This window comes from Calliphora vicina, chromosome 3, assembly GCF_958450345.1.
Source record: "Calliphora vicina chromosome 3, idCalVici1.1, whole genome shotgun sequence".
Lineage (NCBI taxonomy): Eukaryota > Metazoa > Arthropoda > Insecta > Diptera > Calliphoridae > Calliphora > Calliphora vicina.
The window spans coordinates 90,067,178-90,088,455 of record NC_088782.1 but is presented as its reverse complement, the minus strand read 5'-3'; the positions used below and the strand labels follow the sequence as shown (position 1 = coordinate 90,088,455).

At 30.7% G+C, this 21,278-nt stretch overlaps 1 protein-coding gene across 1 annotated transcript; it reads right to left on the bottom strand.

Annotated features, from left to right (window-relative positions):
- Window positions 1–232: 232 nt before the first annotated feature.
- On the bottom strand, window positions 233–625 carry LOC135955624 (uncharacterized). The gene has a single exon (XM_065505981.1). It carries the CDS (start codon window positions 623–625, stop codon window positions 233–235), a length of 393 nt encoding a protein of 130 aa, XP_065362053.1.
- Window positions 626–21,278: the final 20,653 nt, after the last annotated feature.

The following is a 21,278-nucleotide window of genomic DNA, read 5'->3' as shown; positions in this document are numbered from 1 at the left end:
ACGTCAATGATATTCTCCATTGTCAAGCTTTCTCCTATATTCAGCACTAATAAATTCGATCTCTCGCAAAACGCGGACATACAAATACTACATGTTCTGCACTTTCATCTTGGCACTCTGGGCATCTTGATGAGTTGTCGTGCCCGAATCGGTGCAAATATTTTCTATAACCACCATGTCCTGTTAGGAATTGAGTGAGATTGTAGGTTACTTCACCATGTTGTCGGTTTAACTACTTTTCGATATGAGGCAGTAGCCTAAAAGTCCATCTACCTTTCGGGGAATTTTCCCATCTTCTTTGCCAGCTTTGTGTAATTTTTTCCCTTTCCAGCTTGCGGATGATATTCTTGGGAGCTGAGGGATTCTCCGCTAACTCTTTATACACATTTGAAAGTTCTTTGGCAACTATATCTACTGGTATAATTCCCGCTACGACACTTGCTGCTTCACCTGATATTGTTCTGAAACCACTGCAGACTCTTAGACAGCCTCTCCTAAATATTGCTAGCATTTTCTTCTTTGATGAGGTGTTCTCCCACACTGGTGCTCCATGCAATAACGTGGAGTTAGTTACTCGGGATATCCAAATTCTTCGACTTTGCCGTGGTCCACCGACAGTTGGCATCATACGAGCCAAGTAGGGTTTGAAGTCCGGGATTTCCCGTCCGGAAACATATGTTTGCCACTAAAATAGGAAATTGTCAAATGACTTACTGTCATTTGACAAACTGCAAAAGAGCAGTTTAGCAGAAACCAAAAACAAAATACATTAGTAATACAACAAGGTACGGTAAATTCACCTGTACTTTTTAATTTATTTATATTCAAATTACTCAATGAAATAGACAACATAATATCCTTTGCAGATGATATAATAATATATCATGCTGACAATACCATTGAAAACATCAATCTAAATCTACAGAAAACGTTCAATGTCGTAGAAAGGTTTACTATTGATTGGAATTTGAAAATTAACGCACAAAAATGCGAAACTATCCTATTTAGACCTCCAGTAGATAAATGTAATTATAATATTAAGAAAAACTGGAAACAGTTTGGTATTAAATCTAATATAAATAACGTTGAAATACCAAATAAGGAAATAGTAAAATACTTAGGTATTTATTTAGATAAATTTTTATATTTTAACACCCATATTAATGAAGTATTAAACAAAGCAAAAAAAGCATTTTTTCTATACAAGTCATTATTTTACTCGAAGTATATATCATCAAGAGTAAAAGTTGTAATGTATCAAACATTAATTAGACCAATTATTACTTATGGTTGCCCTATTTGGTTCAATATTTCACCATCTTACATGGAAAAATTGAGATTGTTTGAAAGAAAATGTTTAAGAGCTTGCACGTCTAAATATAGATCACCAGAAAGTAATTATAAAAAATATATATCCAATAAAAAATTGTATGACATTTCAAATGTAATTAGAATTGACAATTTCATAATATATTTAATAAGAAATCATATTACAAGATGTACATCATATATAGAAAATAATTTAATAATGGCTCCGTATTACACGAATGATGAATATATTATAAATACATTAGAAAAAGGTTTTGTGCCTCCTGAAGCCTTTTTATACTTGGATAAGATAAATATTATTCAGACTGAAAATTGTGTCCCAATCTTCTATCATAATTTTAGAAGGGCTAATATAAAAGCAGTTAATTGCAGTTCAATTACGAATGATATCAGATATAATACTGATATAGGAAATCAAAAACCTTGCACTTTGCAAAGATTAAATACCAAAAAATTTTGGTGGCTAAATCAATAACTTCTTATACTGCTTTTATTTTATCCCTCTGACAAATTAAACCATTTTTTTTTGATAAAAATGTAATGTTTTTTTATAATTTTTCATTACAAGAAATCTTAAAACAATCTTTATTCAAAGTAAATCATTAATATATATTTTATAAAAAAAGAAAACTACTTGTATATCAATAATACTCGAGAGCTCTATTAAGGGACTTTGTATATCTTTAAGTTTATATTGTTAACTAATGTTTATATAGTTTAATTGAACCAAAAATGTAAACATTAGTAATACTTTTTTATTTACACGTTTTAAACTATATGAGGAAATTTTTGTTTTGGAAATGAATTCAATTTTTTTTTATAAAAAAAAATATAATAAACAATTTAACAGAAAAATTAAAAGAAATATGTTAAAAACAGCGAATTATAAAGGTACAATCACAATATATAAAATATTATACTTAATTTATATTGTTTTCTTATTACCAGGACAAGAACTCTACATCATGAATATCGATAATATTTAATTTTGTAGTAACAAATGATCTCCAAATATTTTAACCAACATTTTTTTTGTTTTATGTTAGTAGAATTGAATTGTAATGTACTGTTTTTAATTTTCTTTTAATAAAATGACACAATTTTGTAAAATAATTTTCTTTTTTACTTATTTTTCTAGTTGAAAAAAAAATTCCCGAGATTCTCGGGAAATTAAATTTTTCATTCCCGTTTCCCGGGAAACCCCAAACCCTAGAGCCAAGGCATTAGTCACTCCAACTGCTTTTTTACAAGCATAATCAATGTTATTCTTAAAGCTGAGTCGGGCATCTAGAATAATACTGAGGTACTTGATAGCCTCGGATGATCGTATTTCTGATGTTCCCACTTTTATTGTCATAGTCTCTCTCTTTTTCCGTCCGCTTATGAGGACCAACTCCGTTTTGTGCTCAGCCAATTGTAGGTTTATAGATGTTAGCCAGCTCTTTATCTCTCAGTCTGTCTTTTGTGACTTTTTGGGCCTTTTTTTAAAAATCAACATATTTAAAAATACAAGGCTGTTTCATTCATTCACTCACTCACTCATGACTGATGAATCAGTGAATGAGTGAGTGAATGAGTATACTTTAGTAACTGTGTGTACATGCAGGAGATCTATAATGCATTCGTATGTAAGTTATCTCTTCATGTTCAAGAGATATTTACTTTTATTTGTCTATTTTTATTCTGCGCGATCTTTTTAGGTTTTTTAGATATGGGGAGTATATGGAGGGTCGAAATTTTGGTTAAAAATATCAGCTATTTTTGCTATAAAATTCTAAATAAAATCAAAACATGTCGCTAACAGTTATCTCGTACCTATGAAAAGTTACATGCATCCCTATATTGTTTCTTTTGGAGAAAAAAAATTCTTCGGGACTATGTATATAAAATTGGTACATATATGATCCGAAAAGAGAACCTAATGCAAAAGCATGTAAAGTAAAACGTGGCTAACTTAAGCGGACCTAGTTGCCTCCAGACCTATCAAAACTTTGCCAATTTAAAAAAGTAGGTTTGAGTAAAAAATTCTAAAAAGGCAAATCACCGATCCACGAAAAAGCTCCATGTTTGTATAACCCTATATCTTATTTAAGACGTGCTAAATAATTTTACTACCACACGATAAATAACGTCAAAGTAGGCACTTTTCTAAAAAAAATCAGTTTTTGGAACACATTTTCCCCGTTCTAAGAATTTTGGTATTTGCAAATAAAAAATGTCGAAAATTATAATGCCATTGATTTAAGGACATTTGGTTCTACATATTACCCAATTTTGTTATAATATCTTTAATCGTTAAAATTGTATATTAATACAAATTTTACATTTTTATTCATGGAAAATCCGTATATTATAATTTTTAATTTCTAAGGTAAATGACGTCCGAAAAATTACAATTTCCCCTATTTATTTATGAAAAACGGGATTTGGAAAATCCCGAATTTCATTTAAAAAATGATTTAAAATTAAAAAATCCCGGGATTTTCGGGAACGGGATTCCCCGTTTAGCATTTCTACTCACAGCTTATTTGATGCAGGTAAAATTATTTTAGAAAATCGAAAATTATTCAATGTTCGTTCAATTTATCAATCAAATTTTATATAAAATGTGATTATATATTCCCTGTTATAATGCTGAGGAAGAAAAAATAAAAAAAACAATCTAATTGAATTTTTTTCTGTTTAGGCGCTATGCTAAGGTCATTTTTAAAGCTAAGGTCATTTTATTGAGAAAAGAAAATACGCTATTCGTCATTTGAAACAGTGCAAAATACAAACGATAAATTTTTGAAATTGTTGCAATTAGTTCCTCAACTGTCCAGCACATTATAGAAAGGTTTCGCAACGAAAATAGAATAGACAATAAGGGTAGATCTGCGCCAAATAAACTATTTAATAATGCAGATAAGATATGGATTGTCCGTAAAGTTAAAGAAAAACCCAATTTAAGTGCTCCAAAGTTGAAAAATGAAGTTGAAAAATATTTAAGTTTGACGGGTTCTGCGCGAGGCAAATTTTGATGGAAGGACTGCCCGAAATAAGCCGTTTATAAATACTGTTAATAGAAGGCGAAGATTCGAGTTTTGTCGACAACATTTGAACAAAGACATTTCATTCAGGAAGGCCGTTATTTATGGATTTCTCCAAACACAAGACTTCCTATCAGACCTAAAAAGGTTATATTTGCTTTCATCCGCAAAAATAACGGACTTCCTGAATGTATTTGTTCAAATGTTGTCGACAAAACTCGAATCTTCGTCTTCTATTAACAGTATTTATAAACGGCTTATTTCGGGCAGTCCTTCCATCAAAATATGAAGACGAAGACCGTTACGATCGCTCAACCAATCATGATTTTTGTAATTTATATAATTTATTGCCACAACCGATTAATATCGACCAACTTGCAACAACGTAGCTGCAACTCCTGATCAAGAAAGTGCATTATCATTCTGTGAGCGTATCGTCGCTCAGTTCCACCGGAAACGTCAAAAAAAAATCCCTTCAGTTCCATCTTTCAGAACATTCATAAGAGTGTCGTACGCATATTTTTTTGTCGATTCAACAGTTTGTTCGAACTGATTCCCTCAACGCATCGCAATTATATAGTTTATTATATTTGAGGAAAGCACAGAATCTACGAGGATGTATTCCCAGTGAGTATCATTCTCTAACAATCGCAAGCGTTGGTACGCTATAAGTTTCGCTATATTTATAGTTCGCAAATCTTGGATTCATGTTGGGCCAAGAACGTTGACTAATAGCAAACGCAAATAGAAACACTCATCGTTTCTTGGAGGGACTGTGTAAATGCGACCTAATGCATCCCTTGTTTCCGCCGTTGAAATTTCTTTGACGATTGATTCCAGGCAAAGTCGTAATTTCGGTACTTTTCAAAAAATCTGGTCAATGCTGTAGCTGGCGGTCGATCAACAGGTTGTAATACATTCTCCTCAGTAAAGTACACTCTTTGACCATTTTCCAGATGTACGGTTAAATGAACAACACTTGGATGTCGTTCATGAATGACAAATGAAAAAAATGCGCCTAATTGCTTTGTTACTGCTAACATAGCACCGGTCCTGGTGCTCTGCGATTTTAGATATATCGTAAAAGTGGGCGTGATCAATTTTTCTTTCAGTAAAAACTTAAATTGGAATACTACGAACATTTCGAAAAAATTGCCAAATCGGTGCAGGGAAGTGTACTAACTAGGACCTACGTTATATTTCGTTTACACCTCTGACTTTCTACATGTGCTAAATTAACAATTTCTACATTTGCTGATGATACCGCCATTATTAGCTCACACGAAAACCCAAAATTATCATCCTGGATAAGACCGTTTTAAATGTTAGCACCATGGTATATAAGAAATGAAAACATCCACAGGGACTTAGAGTTGACATTGGTAATGGAAGAGTTCAAGAAAGCCCGTGAGAAATATATTGTAAAGCTGCAAAACCATCCCAATACGATTGGAAGACAACTTGTGCAGATCCAAACCCGATCCAAGCTCCGTAGAGTAGATCTACCACCCCGCTAAGATGAGTGCCAGTTAACCATGAATGCTCTCTTGTTGAAGAGCAAATAGTTTTAATTTTAGTTATAAGGTTTATAAAAGGCAGATTAAATAAATAAATAAATAAAGCGTTAAAAAAAAGAAATCGGTGCAGCCGTTTTCCGATTTTATATAAATTGAATAAAGTGGGCATGGTCAATTTTTCTTTCAGTAAAATCATAAAGTGGACTACTACGAACATTTAGCACAAAAAATTTGCTTGTAATTTTTTTGGTACATAAATGTAATAACTTCAGTGGTAAAATTATATCTATTTCGAATAATATGTGTTTGAAATACCTAATTTTATTTTAAAACACTCAGTTTTAAAAAACAAATTTACAAAATGTTCCCAAAAACTATTATTTTAAATTATTTTTGCATATTATATTTTATACAATCTTCATTAATTAAGCTCGAGGACTTTTGTTCAATTCCATCGGATAAGATTGAATTTGCAACACTAAGGGCCATTATTACAACTTGCCTTTATAGTTAAAGTAAACTTTAAGGGTACCTTTTTCTATTGCTTAAAGTTACCTTTAACTATAAAGACAAGTTGTAATAATGGTTACCCCAGCGTACTCGAATTAGTTTAACCCGCCGGTTGTCCCGCTTGACAGTTTTTTTCAACTAGCACAATATTATTGTTCTCCAAATATTCGAAAATAACTAATACAATCCTGCAAATTTACAGCCAATTATGTAGCTGTGGCAACGAATATATATCGATAATATGTCCAGTACTATTAATAACCCACCCATTTTCAGACACATTACGTAAAATTATAAAAATATGTTTCGGACAAAGTTTGAAGAATTTTGCAATTTTTGTTACCCAGATATTCAAAATAGACTAAGTGCATTGTATGGAAGAGCTCATACCCAGTGTTCCTATCCCAGTCATTATTAGCTAAACTCTATACAGTCATGAGAAATATATGACTCATCCCCTGTTCCGATTCCTCCCATTTTTGGTTAAACCGTTTGCAGTGATAAGAAATTGATTCGTATAAAGTATGAAGACTCACAATTATTGTTCTGCAGATATTCGAAAATACTTTGCATGGGAGGCGCCTCGGTTACTAAACCAAATTTAAGCAAGACTATGTAAATATATGTTTAAAGTATATGTTTAAAGTATATCGTAATTATCGTTCTCAAAGTATTTAGAAATAACTATTTACTTTGTATGGGTGGTGAGTCATATTCGAATAAAATCCCGCCTATTTGCAGCCAAACTCCTTAAAGTGATATGAAATTAATGTGTTCAATGTTTAAATACTTTTGCAATTATAGTTCTTCAGATATTGGAAATAAATAATTTACATTGTATGGGAGGTGCCACGGACAAAGTTTGAGGACTTCCATAATTATAGCTCTCCAGATATTTGAAAATAATTATTTACTTTGTAAGGGTGGTGTCACGCCCATTTATATAATCCCGCCTATTTTGAGACAAGCAGTGCACAATGGTACCGAAGTAATTCCCGCAAAGTTTAGCGACTTGCACAATGATAGTTGACCAGATATTCCATAATAACTATTAACTTTGTATGGTACGCGCCACGCCCACTTAAAATTTCAACAAAAAAAAAATAGTCTATTGATCGTTTCAAAAATATACGAATATACGGTAAAAATTTCAAGAGGATCCTATAAAGTACATATAAAAACAAAATTCCTAATTGACACATTTTCTGGTCAATCAATTAATTAACATCTTTATAAGATTTTAGTATTGGTTTTTTTTTATCACCAATGCAATTAAAATCTGCAACATTTTTTTGGTACGAAATCCTGTAATATTTTCCACTGTGATGCGATGCGAACTTCAGTTGGAACTTGATGATAAATCTAACAGTAATTAATATATTTTGTATATGTATTTATTTATACTCGTATTGCATAGGAAATAAAGTACTTTCAGTTATTAGCGGATTAAACCAAATATTTTGACAGTCTTTTAACAATTAACATTATATGTCAATTTATTTGAACAATTGTTACAATAATAATGTTCAAAGAGCAACCATACCTCTCATCTGTTGAAACATCCCTTGTCATCTTATTTAAATTTAAAATTGCATACCTTTCTTTTGAGGATGAGGATTACACGCAATACACTTATCGGCAGAAAATAACGAATTGTTAGATCAAAAAAATAAAATTTGAAGAGAACCATCTGTCAAAATTCTCGACACTTGACAACATATTTGAAATGTCTGCATGGTTATGTTTGTGTGTGCTTACAATCATACAGCAAATGCATAAATAGCCTAATAACTTCTCCACATAAATCCTGATGAATCCTTTACATTATACATAATCGTAATATTTTAAAGTTCTTGCTTGTTAATTCTTACAAACAAGATGTTTAAAATACGTAGAAAGTGTTTTGTACATTATTATCGTGACATACATACATACATGACATGTAATTATAGGTTTATTTCTTTATTGAAAGGGATGTTTGTAAACACTTGTTCTGCTCTGGCTGAATGATATATTCATTGCCTGTTAGCACCCCGAACCAAATTAACCAAAATGAGTTTGTTATTTGTGAAATGGGTTTTTTATTTTTTGAATTGCTACAATCCTCAAAAGGGTGAAACGCTTTAAATTTGTAACCAAACCGACCGCTTAATTGCGCTATTACACCCCCAATTAGTTTTAAATAAACATTATTTAAATTAAAATTTTCTTTGTTACAACTACAAATAATTGTCCGCAGTTACTTGTACCTTTAGCCAAAAAGAATTTATACTTAAATCATTTAAAATTGATCATGATAGAGACCTTTAACTATTAGTTTTCAGTTAGAATTTAAAACCTTTCGAAAATATATAATGCTGGTTAACGATTTTTTGTTATTTCTTACCATATGCATTAGAGTGACAGCCGATTTTTTTTTAGATTTCAAAGAGTGCCGGGTGGAATATTGTGACACTAGGCCTAAAAGTTAAGTACTGAAAGTTTGAGCCAAATCGGACAACGATTTCTGGACGCGCATCAAGGTCAAAATTCAGATATATGCAAAATGTTACTATTTATATGGAATAAATAGGTGAAACTCGTTAACTTTCTGCATTGTTTTCTAGAAATATGTAGATTTATTTATATTAATGAATATTAAAAACTGTATTATCGCCAAAATTCGGAAAAAATTAAAATTTTTCAGTTTTTGAAAAAATTTTGCTACCAAAAAAAATACTTTTGCAATTGAATGCAAAAGAATCGAAATATGTTCTTAATTATCATTGTAATGAGATATAAATGACAAAATTTGTTTAAAAAATGTTAAAGTTATAACAAATTCGCCAGACCATTAACGTGTTTCAGGCCACTTGAACTAAAAATTTAGGAAAAAAAATTAACATATTTCGAGAATAAAAGCTAATTTTTATTTTAAAATATATCCGTATTTACCTGTGTATGAGTTTTTGTCTTCGTAGGATACCGTTAACCTATTCGCAGGTATGGCCAAAAAAAAATATTTTTTTCGAATCTCCATTTTCAAATTTTTAAAAATTTTGTTTAACAAATTTCAGAATTTTTTGATCATCACATTTGGATTTATTGAGATCATAATAGGGAATAAAAATATGAATAAATTATGTCAATACCTCTTACAGTTTTTTCGTAACTGCGATTTAAATTTTGCGATTTTCAAGAAAAAATAATTTTTTGTCCATATTTTGGCGAATGAACCCAATTTCCTTACTGTAATAAATTTTGAGTAAAACCTATTCACAATAATATAGTCCTGGTAATTTTAAATATGGTCTGAAATTTTTACTAAAATCGGAAAACGTTAACCTTTAAATCGTGAAGGTCAAATGTCAAATGTTCAATATTTGGAATTTCTAATGAAATTTCTAACAAAATGTTACATATTTTTGGGCTGATTTTAATGAAACTTGAGAAAAATATACATTGGGGTCTAACATTTACAACAACAGTGCAAAAATGGATTTTGACCTTTAAGAGCACTTGGGGTCAATATGACTGTGTTTTTCGTCATTTTAAAAGTTGGACCCCAAGTGCTGCTAAGGGTTAATTTCCATTTCATTAAAATCGGCATAAAAATATATTGTTACGTTTTAACCTTTTCAAAACGTTTGGTTTATTTCCTTTAAATAAACCGGATACTTTTGATTGCAAATAAAAGCCGTTTAGTAGTTTAAAAATTGTAACAACTCTTTATTTATTTAAAATGTACAACAACCACAGAATTAAATAGCCACTCAATGTTTTTTTATACACGTTTATAAATTCTCAGAAATACAGACACAATTTATAATGTACACGAATTACTTGAAAAACACAACACACTTCCCAGCAAAAACTTTACTTACAAATAAGCCGAAAAATAAGGGGAATTTGACGATTCAACTACTTATTTTTCTACTGTAAGAAGTCATTATTTTTGTTCGCGATGTCCCAAAAGTAATCCTTTATATTTTGGCCGGAAATAAGTTGTTTTGTTAGTAGAGTTATTTATAGAATTTTTATTTACACAAAAAAATAAAAATAAAAAAAAAATAAGTCGCAGACCCGACTCGAACCTGCAACCTTCTGTTTGGTAGTCTGCCGTTGTGCTCACTACACCACTGCTTACTTATTTCATTGTACATCAAATAATGGTTTTCACACAGTAATGCAATATTCTTTTCTGTTTTTCTAAAAATGAACATGCAATAAAAAAATGGGCAAATTGAAAAAAAGTAACAGTTTTTTTGTTTTTTTAGACTTTACTACTTAAAAAGTAAGTTATTAAAAAATACATTATTAAAAAGACATTGTAGATTTGTAAGCGAAGTTTTTGCTGGGTTTAAGGCACTCAGTTGATGTTTATTCGAAAAGCGTCTCTGATAAAACTCACTCACGACTGCAACCTCTGCCACTATTTATAACACTGCATAACCATCTAGAAAGCTCTATTTCTACAATGTTCTTTAACTGAATATTCGAATTCGAATACAGCGTTGCCAACTTACGATCAATGGTCAACTGAAAGCTTTTATTTAATAATGACCACAGATATGTTACAGTTTGCTATTACAGCACTGTTATTTGAAAGCATTATACTACTTTTAAATCAGCCCTTAAAATCGTTATATTTGAATTCATGTACAATTTCGTAACAATATATTTAACTTTTTAATTTTAACAAAAATTGTTTTCCATACAACTGATTGTCACTCTAATATGCATATGATGTCATATAATTAGGGTTTGGGGTTACCCGGATAATTTTATTTCCCGGGAAACGGGAATGAATTTTTTTACAACTAGAGAAATAGATAAAAAGGAAAATTATTTTATAAAATTGAGTCATTTCATTAAAAAACCAAGAAAAACAATACCTTACAATTCAATTGAACTAACATAAAACAAACAAGTGAGAAAGTATGGTCGGGCTTGACCGGCCTACATGTGGGCCTTATATGGGAGCTATGACTAATTTTGGACCGATCGCCATGAAATTTGGTTGTGTTATATATGATAGTTATTTGTGTTGAATTTTATGTGTATACCAGCATTTTTAGGCGATTTATGCTCGTTAAAGTGATTTTCAAAAATGAGCCTTATATGGGGCCTATGCCTAATTATGGACCAATCGCCATGAAATTTGGTTTTGTTGTTTATGTCTATATGAAAGTTATTTATGTTGAATTTTATGTAGGTACCTATGTGTACCTACATTTTTAAGAGATTTATACTCTTTAAAGTTGTTTTCGGAAGTTGGCCTTATATGGGAGCTATGACCAATTATGGACCGATCACCATTAATTTAGATCGTGTGATTCATGTCTATATTAAAGTTATTTATGTTTAATTTTATGTGTTACCAACATTTTTAGGAGATTTATGCACGTTAAAGTGATTTTCGGAAGAGCGTCTTATATGGGAGCTATGACTAATTATGGACCGATCATAATAAAATTTTGTGACATGAATTTCGTATATATAAAACTTGTTTGGAGAAAAATCTGTGATGATACCTATATAAATTAAACATTTATGACTGATAAAGGCAAATTTCGGAGGACATTTGAATGGGGGCTAGGTGAAATAATGGACCGATTTCTGTCAGTTTCAATAGGCTCCGTCCTTGGGCCGAACAAATTATATGTACCAAATTTTATCGAAATATCTTCAAAATTGCTTCCTGTACTCTGTTCACAATCGACTCAGAAAGTGATTCTGAGTCGATCAGTTTACTTTAAGGTGGGTGTTAGATGAATATTTTTGGGCGTTACAAACATCTGCACAAACCCTTAAATTTATTTTTTCTGTGTGAATATTCTAATTCGTTTTTAAAATTTTGCTCTATTTGTATTTCGGAAACATCATCGTCACTTTGAACAGATGAGGGAACATTATGGTCAAATAGGCGTTCATACATTTGCTGTCCATAAAATTTTAATATTGTCTTTGTATATATTATATATAATATATTATAATTTAGCTTTGTTGTGAAATTTTTAGGTAAATTTATCAATGACATATGTACATAAGTCTGCTATTATATCGGTTATTAACTTTACATTTTATTTGAGAAATCGTAGAATTTTTAGATAACAGCTGTTCATAAAGAGTGTCCATTATCTGCAAAATGGTTTCATTTCGGCTTAATGCTTCTACTGTATTCTTAATGGGGTTTAAATTCTCTAAATTTGGAACAAGCGCAAAAAAAACATCAAACAAAGATGTATATTTAAATCTATTACAATTTCCCAGGAATTCCCGTAAAATTATTTCTCGGTCGGGAATTCCCGGACCCCAAACCGTAGTTATGGCTCGATATATTGAGCAGAAACTACAAATTACTGAGCTTATAGTTGTTTACACAACTTTTGGGTAAATAATAAATGGTGTTTTTATAGAGGCGGAGAAATTTAAATTGAAATAAAACAGAGAAAAACGTTTTTAATATGCATCTAATTGGCATTATTAACTAGATAATTTTATGGCATTAATGTTTAAGTACAATTTCGGGCATGTGGCCGCCGCATCTAGCGTATAAATCTGCTGTATTTCGGAAATAACGCATCGAATATTCGCTTCCAAGTGATCGATCGTTTCTGGTTTATCAGCAGAGACCTGGGACTTTACATATCTCCAGAGTAATCTAATGGCAGAATCAATATTTTTTGGAAATAAATCTGGCATTTCTAGTCTGGCGGCTAGTCCGATCGGGATGAAATTTGACGTTGACGTGGACGTGGACAAGGAGTATTCAAGTTTAAGTTACGTATTTAAACACCTACCATTTTTTTGTTTCCATCCGATTTCAATGATTATTATATTTTATATTTTTGGAAAACGCTCGGTCTTGAAAAAACATGCTTGCGTGTGCGAGTTATATGCATTTCAAAATTTAAATTTAAAAATTTTGCCATACTTTAACTCGAATTTTGATATACAAAAGAAATTACCAATAATATACAAAAGATTTCAGAGCAATATTAATTATGGATCCAAAAATAGAATTCAATATAAAAAATAAAAAAATAGAAGATTTTTGCTGTTTTTTGGGCGAAAAGTTGACTTAACTCTTTTTTTTTATTAAAAAAAACTTTTTTAAGAACATATAACATTTTTATGTTTTTACGAAGAACATTTTAGTATAAAAAACATGCCCTTTTTTTGAATATGACGCCCATAGGAATTTCACCTATTTTTATGAAAATTTCAACTTTGGGCGACATGTTCTAAAATCCCAAATGTGGGATCAGAAAACCGAAAGCAGCCTTGGAAACCTCGATGTATTCCCCATTTATCCCCAAAGTATTTTCCCAACTCCGAAGGAAATGAGGCAACAAAAAAAATATAGGCAAAATTGTAAAAAATACCATTTTGGGGATTTTCACTCCAATTTTGGAATTTAGAAAGAACTAGTTGAAATGCCTGCCCATTAGAGTGTCCCTTAGAATTAAATTTTTGGAAATGTTGAGACGGTACCCCCTGAAAACTTGTGTAATGACATAAAATACCACCAAAAATTTTAGCTTGTTCTAAGAAGGGCAACCCGTGCCGACTCAGCGATTTAGTTTTGAGGTGCATTCACAAGGGGGAAAAATGCATTTTTTTCAGTTTTTGTAAAAATTTTGCCATTAAATAATTACTTTAGCTATTTAATTGTCGTTCTAATAAGATATAAAAGACAAAAATTGGTTAAAAAATGTTAAAGTTATTAAAAAATCGCCAGGCCATTAACGTGTCTCAGGCCACTAGAACATGAAATGTAGGAACAAAATTAACATATTTTGAGAAATATTAAAATAAAAGTTTATTTTTACTTAGAATATATCCATATTTACTTGTATATGAGTTTTTGTCTTCGTAGGATACCGCTAACCTATTCCCAGGTATGACCAAAAAGAAAATATTTTTTTTAACGGCAGTTTCAAAACTCCATTTTCAAATTTTTAAAAATTTTGTTAAACAAATTTCAGAATTTTTTTATCATCACATGGGGATTTATTGACAACATAATAGGGAATAAAAATATGAAAAAAATATGACAATACCTCCTATAGTTTTTCCGTACCAGCGAGTTAAATTTTGAGATTTTCGAGAAAAACTAATATTTTGGCCATATTTTGGAGAATGAGCCGAATTTCCTTACTGTTATGATTTTAAAGTAAAAGCTATTCAGAATAGTATAGTCCAGGCAATTTAAAATATAGTCTGAAAGTTTTACTAAAATCGGAAAATTTTAACCCTTAAATCGTGAAGGTCAAACTTCAAATTTTTCAATATTTCAAATTTCTCATGGAAAGATAGCGAAATGTTATATATTTTTGGGCCGATTTTGATGAAACTTAAGAAAACTGTAACACAAAGTCCAGTATTTACAAAAACAACAGAAAAATTTAAATTAACCCATTGTAGCACTTGGGATTAAAATGACCCCAAACTTCTAAAACCATTAAAAAATAGTCAATTTCAATAGAGCTGATGAAAATTTTATTTTTATATGAAACAAACTTTAAAATATTGTGTTGTGTAGTAGAAAATAGTATTCGAAGCCATTTTGAAAAATGTTCACAATTTTCTTCAATTTTGACCACACATTTTTCAAACGGCAAAATATTGTATTTATACCTGATTTTTGCTTTAATAACGTAATTAATATTTTATTGAGGATTTTTGAATAATAAAATTGATTTTAACCCTTTAGTGTACTTTTGATTTAATAGATTTAAAAAATAAATTGAATGATTGAATTTATTTAACTCTGAAAAACATTAAAGTTATCACCATTCATATTGAATGTGTTTTTCGTTACTTTAAAAGTTGAGTGTCTTTTTAACCCCAAGTGCCATTAAGGGTTAATTTTAATTTTTGTGCTATTATTATAAATACTAGACATCATGTTATATTTTTCTTAAGTTTCATCAAAATCGGCCCAAAAATATATAACATTTCGCTATTTTTCCATGAGAAATTCCAAATATTGAAAAATTTGACCTTTGACCTTCTCGATTTAAGGGTTAACGTTTTCCGATTTTAGTAAAACTTTCAGATTTTATTTAAAGTTACCGGGAATATAATATTCTGAATAGCTTTTACTTAAAAATCATAACAGCAAAGAAATTCGGCTCATTCGCCAAAATATGGCCAAAAAAATAGTTTTTCTCAAAAATCTCAAAATTTAAATCGCAGGTTCGGAAAAACTATAGGAGGTATTGACATATTTTTTTCATATTTTCGTAAATGCACCTCAAAACTAAATCGCTAAGTCGGCACGGGTTGCCCTTCTTAGAACAAGCTAACATTTTTTTTGGTGGTATTTTATGTCATTACACAAGTTTTCAGGGGGTACCGTCTCAACATTTCCAAAAATTTAATTTTAAGGGACACTACTGCCCATGCCAGGCAAATCATCAAAGACGAAAAATCCAAACATGTTTTAATAAATAAAAGATTGTAAAGAATTTTTTATTGGATTTTAAGGAAAACTATTTTATTTCTTTAATTAAAACATCATGTAGGTATCTTGCTCTAGAAAATGCAACACACATTTGGACATGGCTAAAAACTGATTTATGCAGATAGATCCCCACCTTTTCAAACGTCTGACCTTGTGCTATATTAATTTTTATGGAAAATGCCAGCCTTATGGGGAATTGTGTTCTGCGCAAAACGAATGGGAGGTCTGAATTAATAGCAGCCAGGTCAGTCCTCGGGATAAATTCGGGACTTCCATCGGCAGTGCCAGGCGTGATAGTTTTCTCTTTCGGCTATGCTACTACATTCTACTGTGTCAATACTCAAGTATGTGAATCGACGTGATTTTTTAATGTAATGGTGTTTCCACAATGGCTTGAAATTTATTAAAATAGCCATTTAACCAAAAGTCTGCTTCACCACTGAACCAAATTTTTAAATGAAATTGTGGGTCAATAACGATGTTTTCTTCGGTCCAGTCGAATTGAACCATTGCCAAATTAAACTAACCTTAAAATAACCTAGAACTGTCAAATCAGCTGTCATAGAAAACTGTGCTGAAAATTTAATGTTCTCCACCTCTAACCAAAATACTCTTTATAAGAAATGCTAATAATTTGGTTATTTTTCACTCGATATTCATAAACGTTTAAAAATATTATTTAAATAGGAACAACTTTTAAGAAATTAAAAGAGTATGTACTATTATTTACCCAATTATTGGATACACACATAGTACAATGATTGACTAAATAAAAATGGTCTTCAAATCTGTTACACGAGCAGATATACTTATGTAAATAAGAAAATGTGTACATATGTATGGATGTATATTTGTGTAATTATAATCCTCGAGTAGAAAATAGTTAGATATTTTTCGGTAAAATAGTTTGTGGCTAACCAAACTAATTGTAATTTACACGCTCACTTAGGCACCCTTGTCAGTAATTCACACAATAGTACTTTATTAATGCATACTTATGTACAATATTTTATGTACATGTGCATATTTAGTTAAACGTTTTCCCAACATATAATTTACAGCCTTCGTCATTCATTCATACCTTTATCAATTTGTATGGTGTACGTCCATATGTATGTAAAAAAAAACAAAAAAAAAACAAATATTCAAGTATAAAATGAAAAGGGGAATGAATGAATGAATGAATGAATGGGTGAATATTCCAAGTATACACCATCGTACCTAAATCGAGTACTTCAAAATGAAAATGTATTCATTTCAATGCTAAAAAACGAGCAACAATGAGACGGGAAATTATTACTTTTGTACGTTTGTTTTTTTGTTTCCTTTGTTTTTGTTATGCGTGACAATTTTTTAATACGCGAATTTCACCCCTCGATGAATGAGGCGAAACAGTTTGAAACATCCACCCGCAAATCACACTAACATGTGGCAAACCTATAATTTTCTCAATGGATGTTTTTCTTTGAAACTGTTTTTTTAAGAAAGAGTAGAGTTTTTTAAAATTTAGCGTAATAAAGTCATCTGATGGCTTAATTTTAGGAAAATCATTTTTTAAACACACCACTTAATGTTGTAGCCCCGTTTATACTTTTAATTTTCTGATGTGTATATCTGTAATTTATTTGTATTTCAGCTCACATTTACTCTTCAGTGGAAGCAAGTATTTACTGCAGCTGCTAATGAACAAAGCATTACTTTGATATAACCGAAACCGAAACCGCAGTTTTCCAAGGCCAAAAACCGATACCGACAATTATTCTTCGGTTTTTACTTTTAATCTATTTTCAGTAGAAAAATTCAAAATTTAGAAATTAGAGATAAACTTTTTCATCCAATATCGCTAAAAACAGATCTGTAAAAATATCTTAAGATTTCTTTAAATTGTATTATGTACTATAGTTTCTTCAGATGATGTAGCAGGCTTTGCAAGGAAACCTGTTAATAAAGAATGACACAAACTTATTTAAAAATATTGATCACATGAGAATTTCCTGCTAATTAAACCAAATTACTGTTTATTTATTTATTTAATTTAAAAAAATAATAAGGGTCCTCATGTAAACGCTTAAATGTCTCGCAAACTGTGCATTCTGTGCACTTTTACACTCTCGCAAATTAACTGTCAAAAAATGTATGGATATTCGTTTGAACAACTCCGATAAGTTTGCGCCACAATTTAGACTCGCTAACTTGGACTTGATGAATCAGCTGCTTTTGTTTACTTTTATTTATCTATCTTCTATATAAATAAAAATCAATTTTCGTTCGTTGGTAATTGCATCAGTTGAGAACGGCCGGACCTATTTATACAATTTTTATTTAAATGTTGGTCATAGTCCAACTTAGAGTAAGTTCGGGTAATGTGGTATAGGCGGGTAATGTGGTATAGCTGCATTTCTCTAAAACTAAGAGCATAGGAGTAGCGGTACCAAGCTTAAGAGTTTTATGATCTCAGAAAATTCACATTGGGTGAGTGTACTTCATTTTTGCAGGCCATGGAAATAGTCAGTTGTAAAAAATCAGCATTATCTTATGGTAGACTTTTTTTGTGATCTGTTAAAAATTAATTTTTTTCTACAATCACGTGTTTTAAACTTTATTAATTTAATTTTAAAGTCAAATGGGAATATTTTGCTATTGAAGAACATATGTAACAATATAGTATATTTAGTGTATATGTTTAATTTTATAATAATTTCATTAAACCACGTGGTCGGCTAATGTGGTATAGCTAAAGAATTTCAAGCATATAATATGCCAAAGAAATGTGAAGTATGAAAATGGGCAGCGGAAGATTTGAAGAACGCTATCTGAGCTATTAGAAACAACAAATGGAAATTTTTTCCGCATCAGTCATTCAATGTCTCCTACGAAGCGAAGAATGTATTGAAGAGCTTCTGGTAAGCTTGGTGAGCCGCCAACTTTAACCGCATCCATTAAAGATGATTTAAATAAAACGCAACTCATTTACTAATTAAAATACTATGTATCGGTTATGCGGTTTGGTATACAATATTAAAAGAACATGGTGTACCATGCCATTTTTTTCAATGGCTCGTTTATGGGTGTTTTCTCTTTTTCCCAAATTTCTCTGAATCTTGAACTTAAAAGACATTTTTATTTTCATGGATGTAAACCTAACACTTGTAGCAAAACTCCAGCTGAAAACTGTTCCAATCGAATTAAGATTCTAAAAATTATAGTCAAATAAAAAATAGGTATACCACATTACCCGAACTTACTCTAGGTTTTCACGGAATGATAAATTGACCACGCCCATTTTTACGCCCACTTTTTTTCGATATATCTAAAATCGCAGAACGCCTGGACCGATTTGGCTATTTTTTTTAAATGTTCGCAATAGTCCTCAAAAGTTTTTTACGCCCAATAATACGCTCACTAATTCGACCACTTATCAAATGTTTTAAATGTGACCAAAGGTAGTGATATGGCATCTGGAAAATGGTTGATCAACCGCCATCTACAATAAATTTGGCCGAACGCTTTTATACTCCGAAATGCCAAGATATTATACTTGGAATCAATCCTCTGAACAAAAACCGATTTTTTATATAAAAACTCAAAATATCTACATTCGCTAATAACTTGGCCAATAAGCGTTTAATCAAGAAAAGAAGCTCAATCTGTGATCACTCATATTTCTGGCCAAAAATCGATTTTTTATATAAAAACTTAAAATATCTAAATTCACTAACAACTTGGCAAATAAGCGTTTAATCAAGAAAAGTAGCTCGATCTGTGATCACTCATATTTCTGGACAAAATCGATTTTTTTTATAAAAACTCATAATATCTAAAATCGCTAATATCCTGGTCAATAAGCGTTTAATCAATAAAAGGAGCTTGATCTGTGATCACTCATATTTCTGGCCAAAAATCGATTTTTTATATAAAAACTCATAATATCTAAAATCGCTAATATCTTGGCCAATAAGCGTTTAATCAAAAAAAGGAGCTTTCTGGCCAAAAATCGATTTTTATATAAAAACTCAAAATATCAAAATTCGATAATAACTTGGCCAATAAGCGTTTAATCAAGAAAAGCAGCTCGATCTGTGATCACTCATATTTCTGAACAAAAATCGATTATTTATGTAAAAACCACAATATCTAAAATCGCTAATAACTTGGCCAATAAGCGTTTAATCAAGAAAAGAATCTGTGATCACTCATATTTCTGGCCAAAAATCGATTTTTTATATAAAAACTCACAATATCTGAAATCGCTAATAACTTCGCCAATAAGCGTTTAATCAAGAAAAGGAGCTCGATCTGTGATCAATCATATTTCTGGCCAAAAATCATTTTTTTATATAAAAACTCAAAATGTCTAAAATCGTTAGTAACTTGGCCAATAAGCGTTTAATCAAGAAAGGGAGCTCGATCTGTGATCATTCATATTTCTCGATCTATGATCATACATACATTTTTTATATTAATATTAACTATTTCTATTTTGAGTTTTCATATAAAAAATCGATTTTTGTTCAGAAATATGAGTGATCGCAGATAGAGCTCCTTTTCTTGATTAAACGCTTATTGGCCAAGTTGTTAGCGAATTTAGATATTTTGAGTTTTTGTATAATCGATTTTTGTTCAGAAATATGAGTGATCACTGATAGAGCTCCATTTCTTGATTAAACGCTTATTGGCCAAGTTATTAGGGAATTTAGATATTGTGAGTTTTTATATAAAAAATCGGGTTTTGTTCAGAAATATGAATGATCACATATCAAGCTCCATTTCTTGATTAAACTGATTAGATATTTTGAGTTTTTATATAAAAAATCGATTTTTGTTCAGAGGATTGATTAAAAGTATAATATCTTGGCATTTCGGAAAAAAGTGGGCGTGGTAAATTTTTCTTACGAATTTTACTGCGAACATTTAAAAACAAATTAGCCAAATAGCCGTTTTCCGATTTTCGATAAATCGAAATAAAGTGGGCATGGTCAATTTTTCCTTCAGTAAAAACTTAAATTGGATAACTACGAACATTTAAACAAAAAAATAGACAAATCGGTAGCTGTTTTCCGATTTTAGATAAATCGAAAAAAGTGGGCGTGGTCAAACCTAAGTTGGACTATGACCAACATTTAAAAGAAAAAATTGTTTAAATCGGTCCGGCCGTTCTCAACTGATGCAATTACCAACGAACGACAATTGATTTTTATTTATATAGAAGAAGATATATCTGTATTTACTTGTGTATGAGTTTTTGTCTTCGTAGGATGCTGTTAACCTATTCGCAGGAATGGCCAAAAAAAAATATTTTTCTTAACGGCTGTTTCGAATCTCCATTTTCAAAGTTTTGTTAAAAAAATTTCTGAATTTTTTGATCATCACATTGGGAATTATCGAGATCATAATAGGGAATAAAAATATAAAAAAATTATGTCAATACCTCTTACAGTTTTT

Excerpts from the sequence above, each read along its gene's own strand:
- LOC135955624 (XM_065505981.1), bottom strand. The coding sequence starts at position 625 with ATGCCAACTGTCGGTGGACCACGGCAAAGTCGAAGAATTTGGATATCC.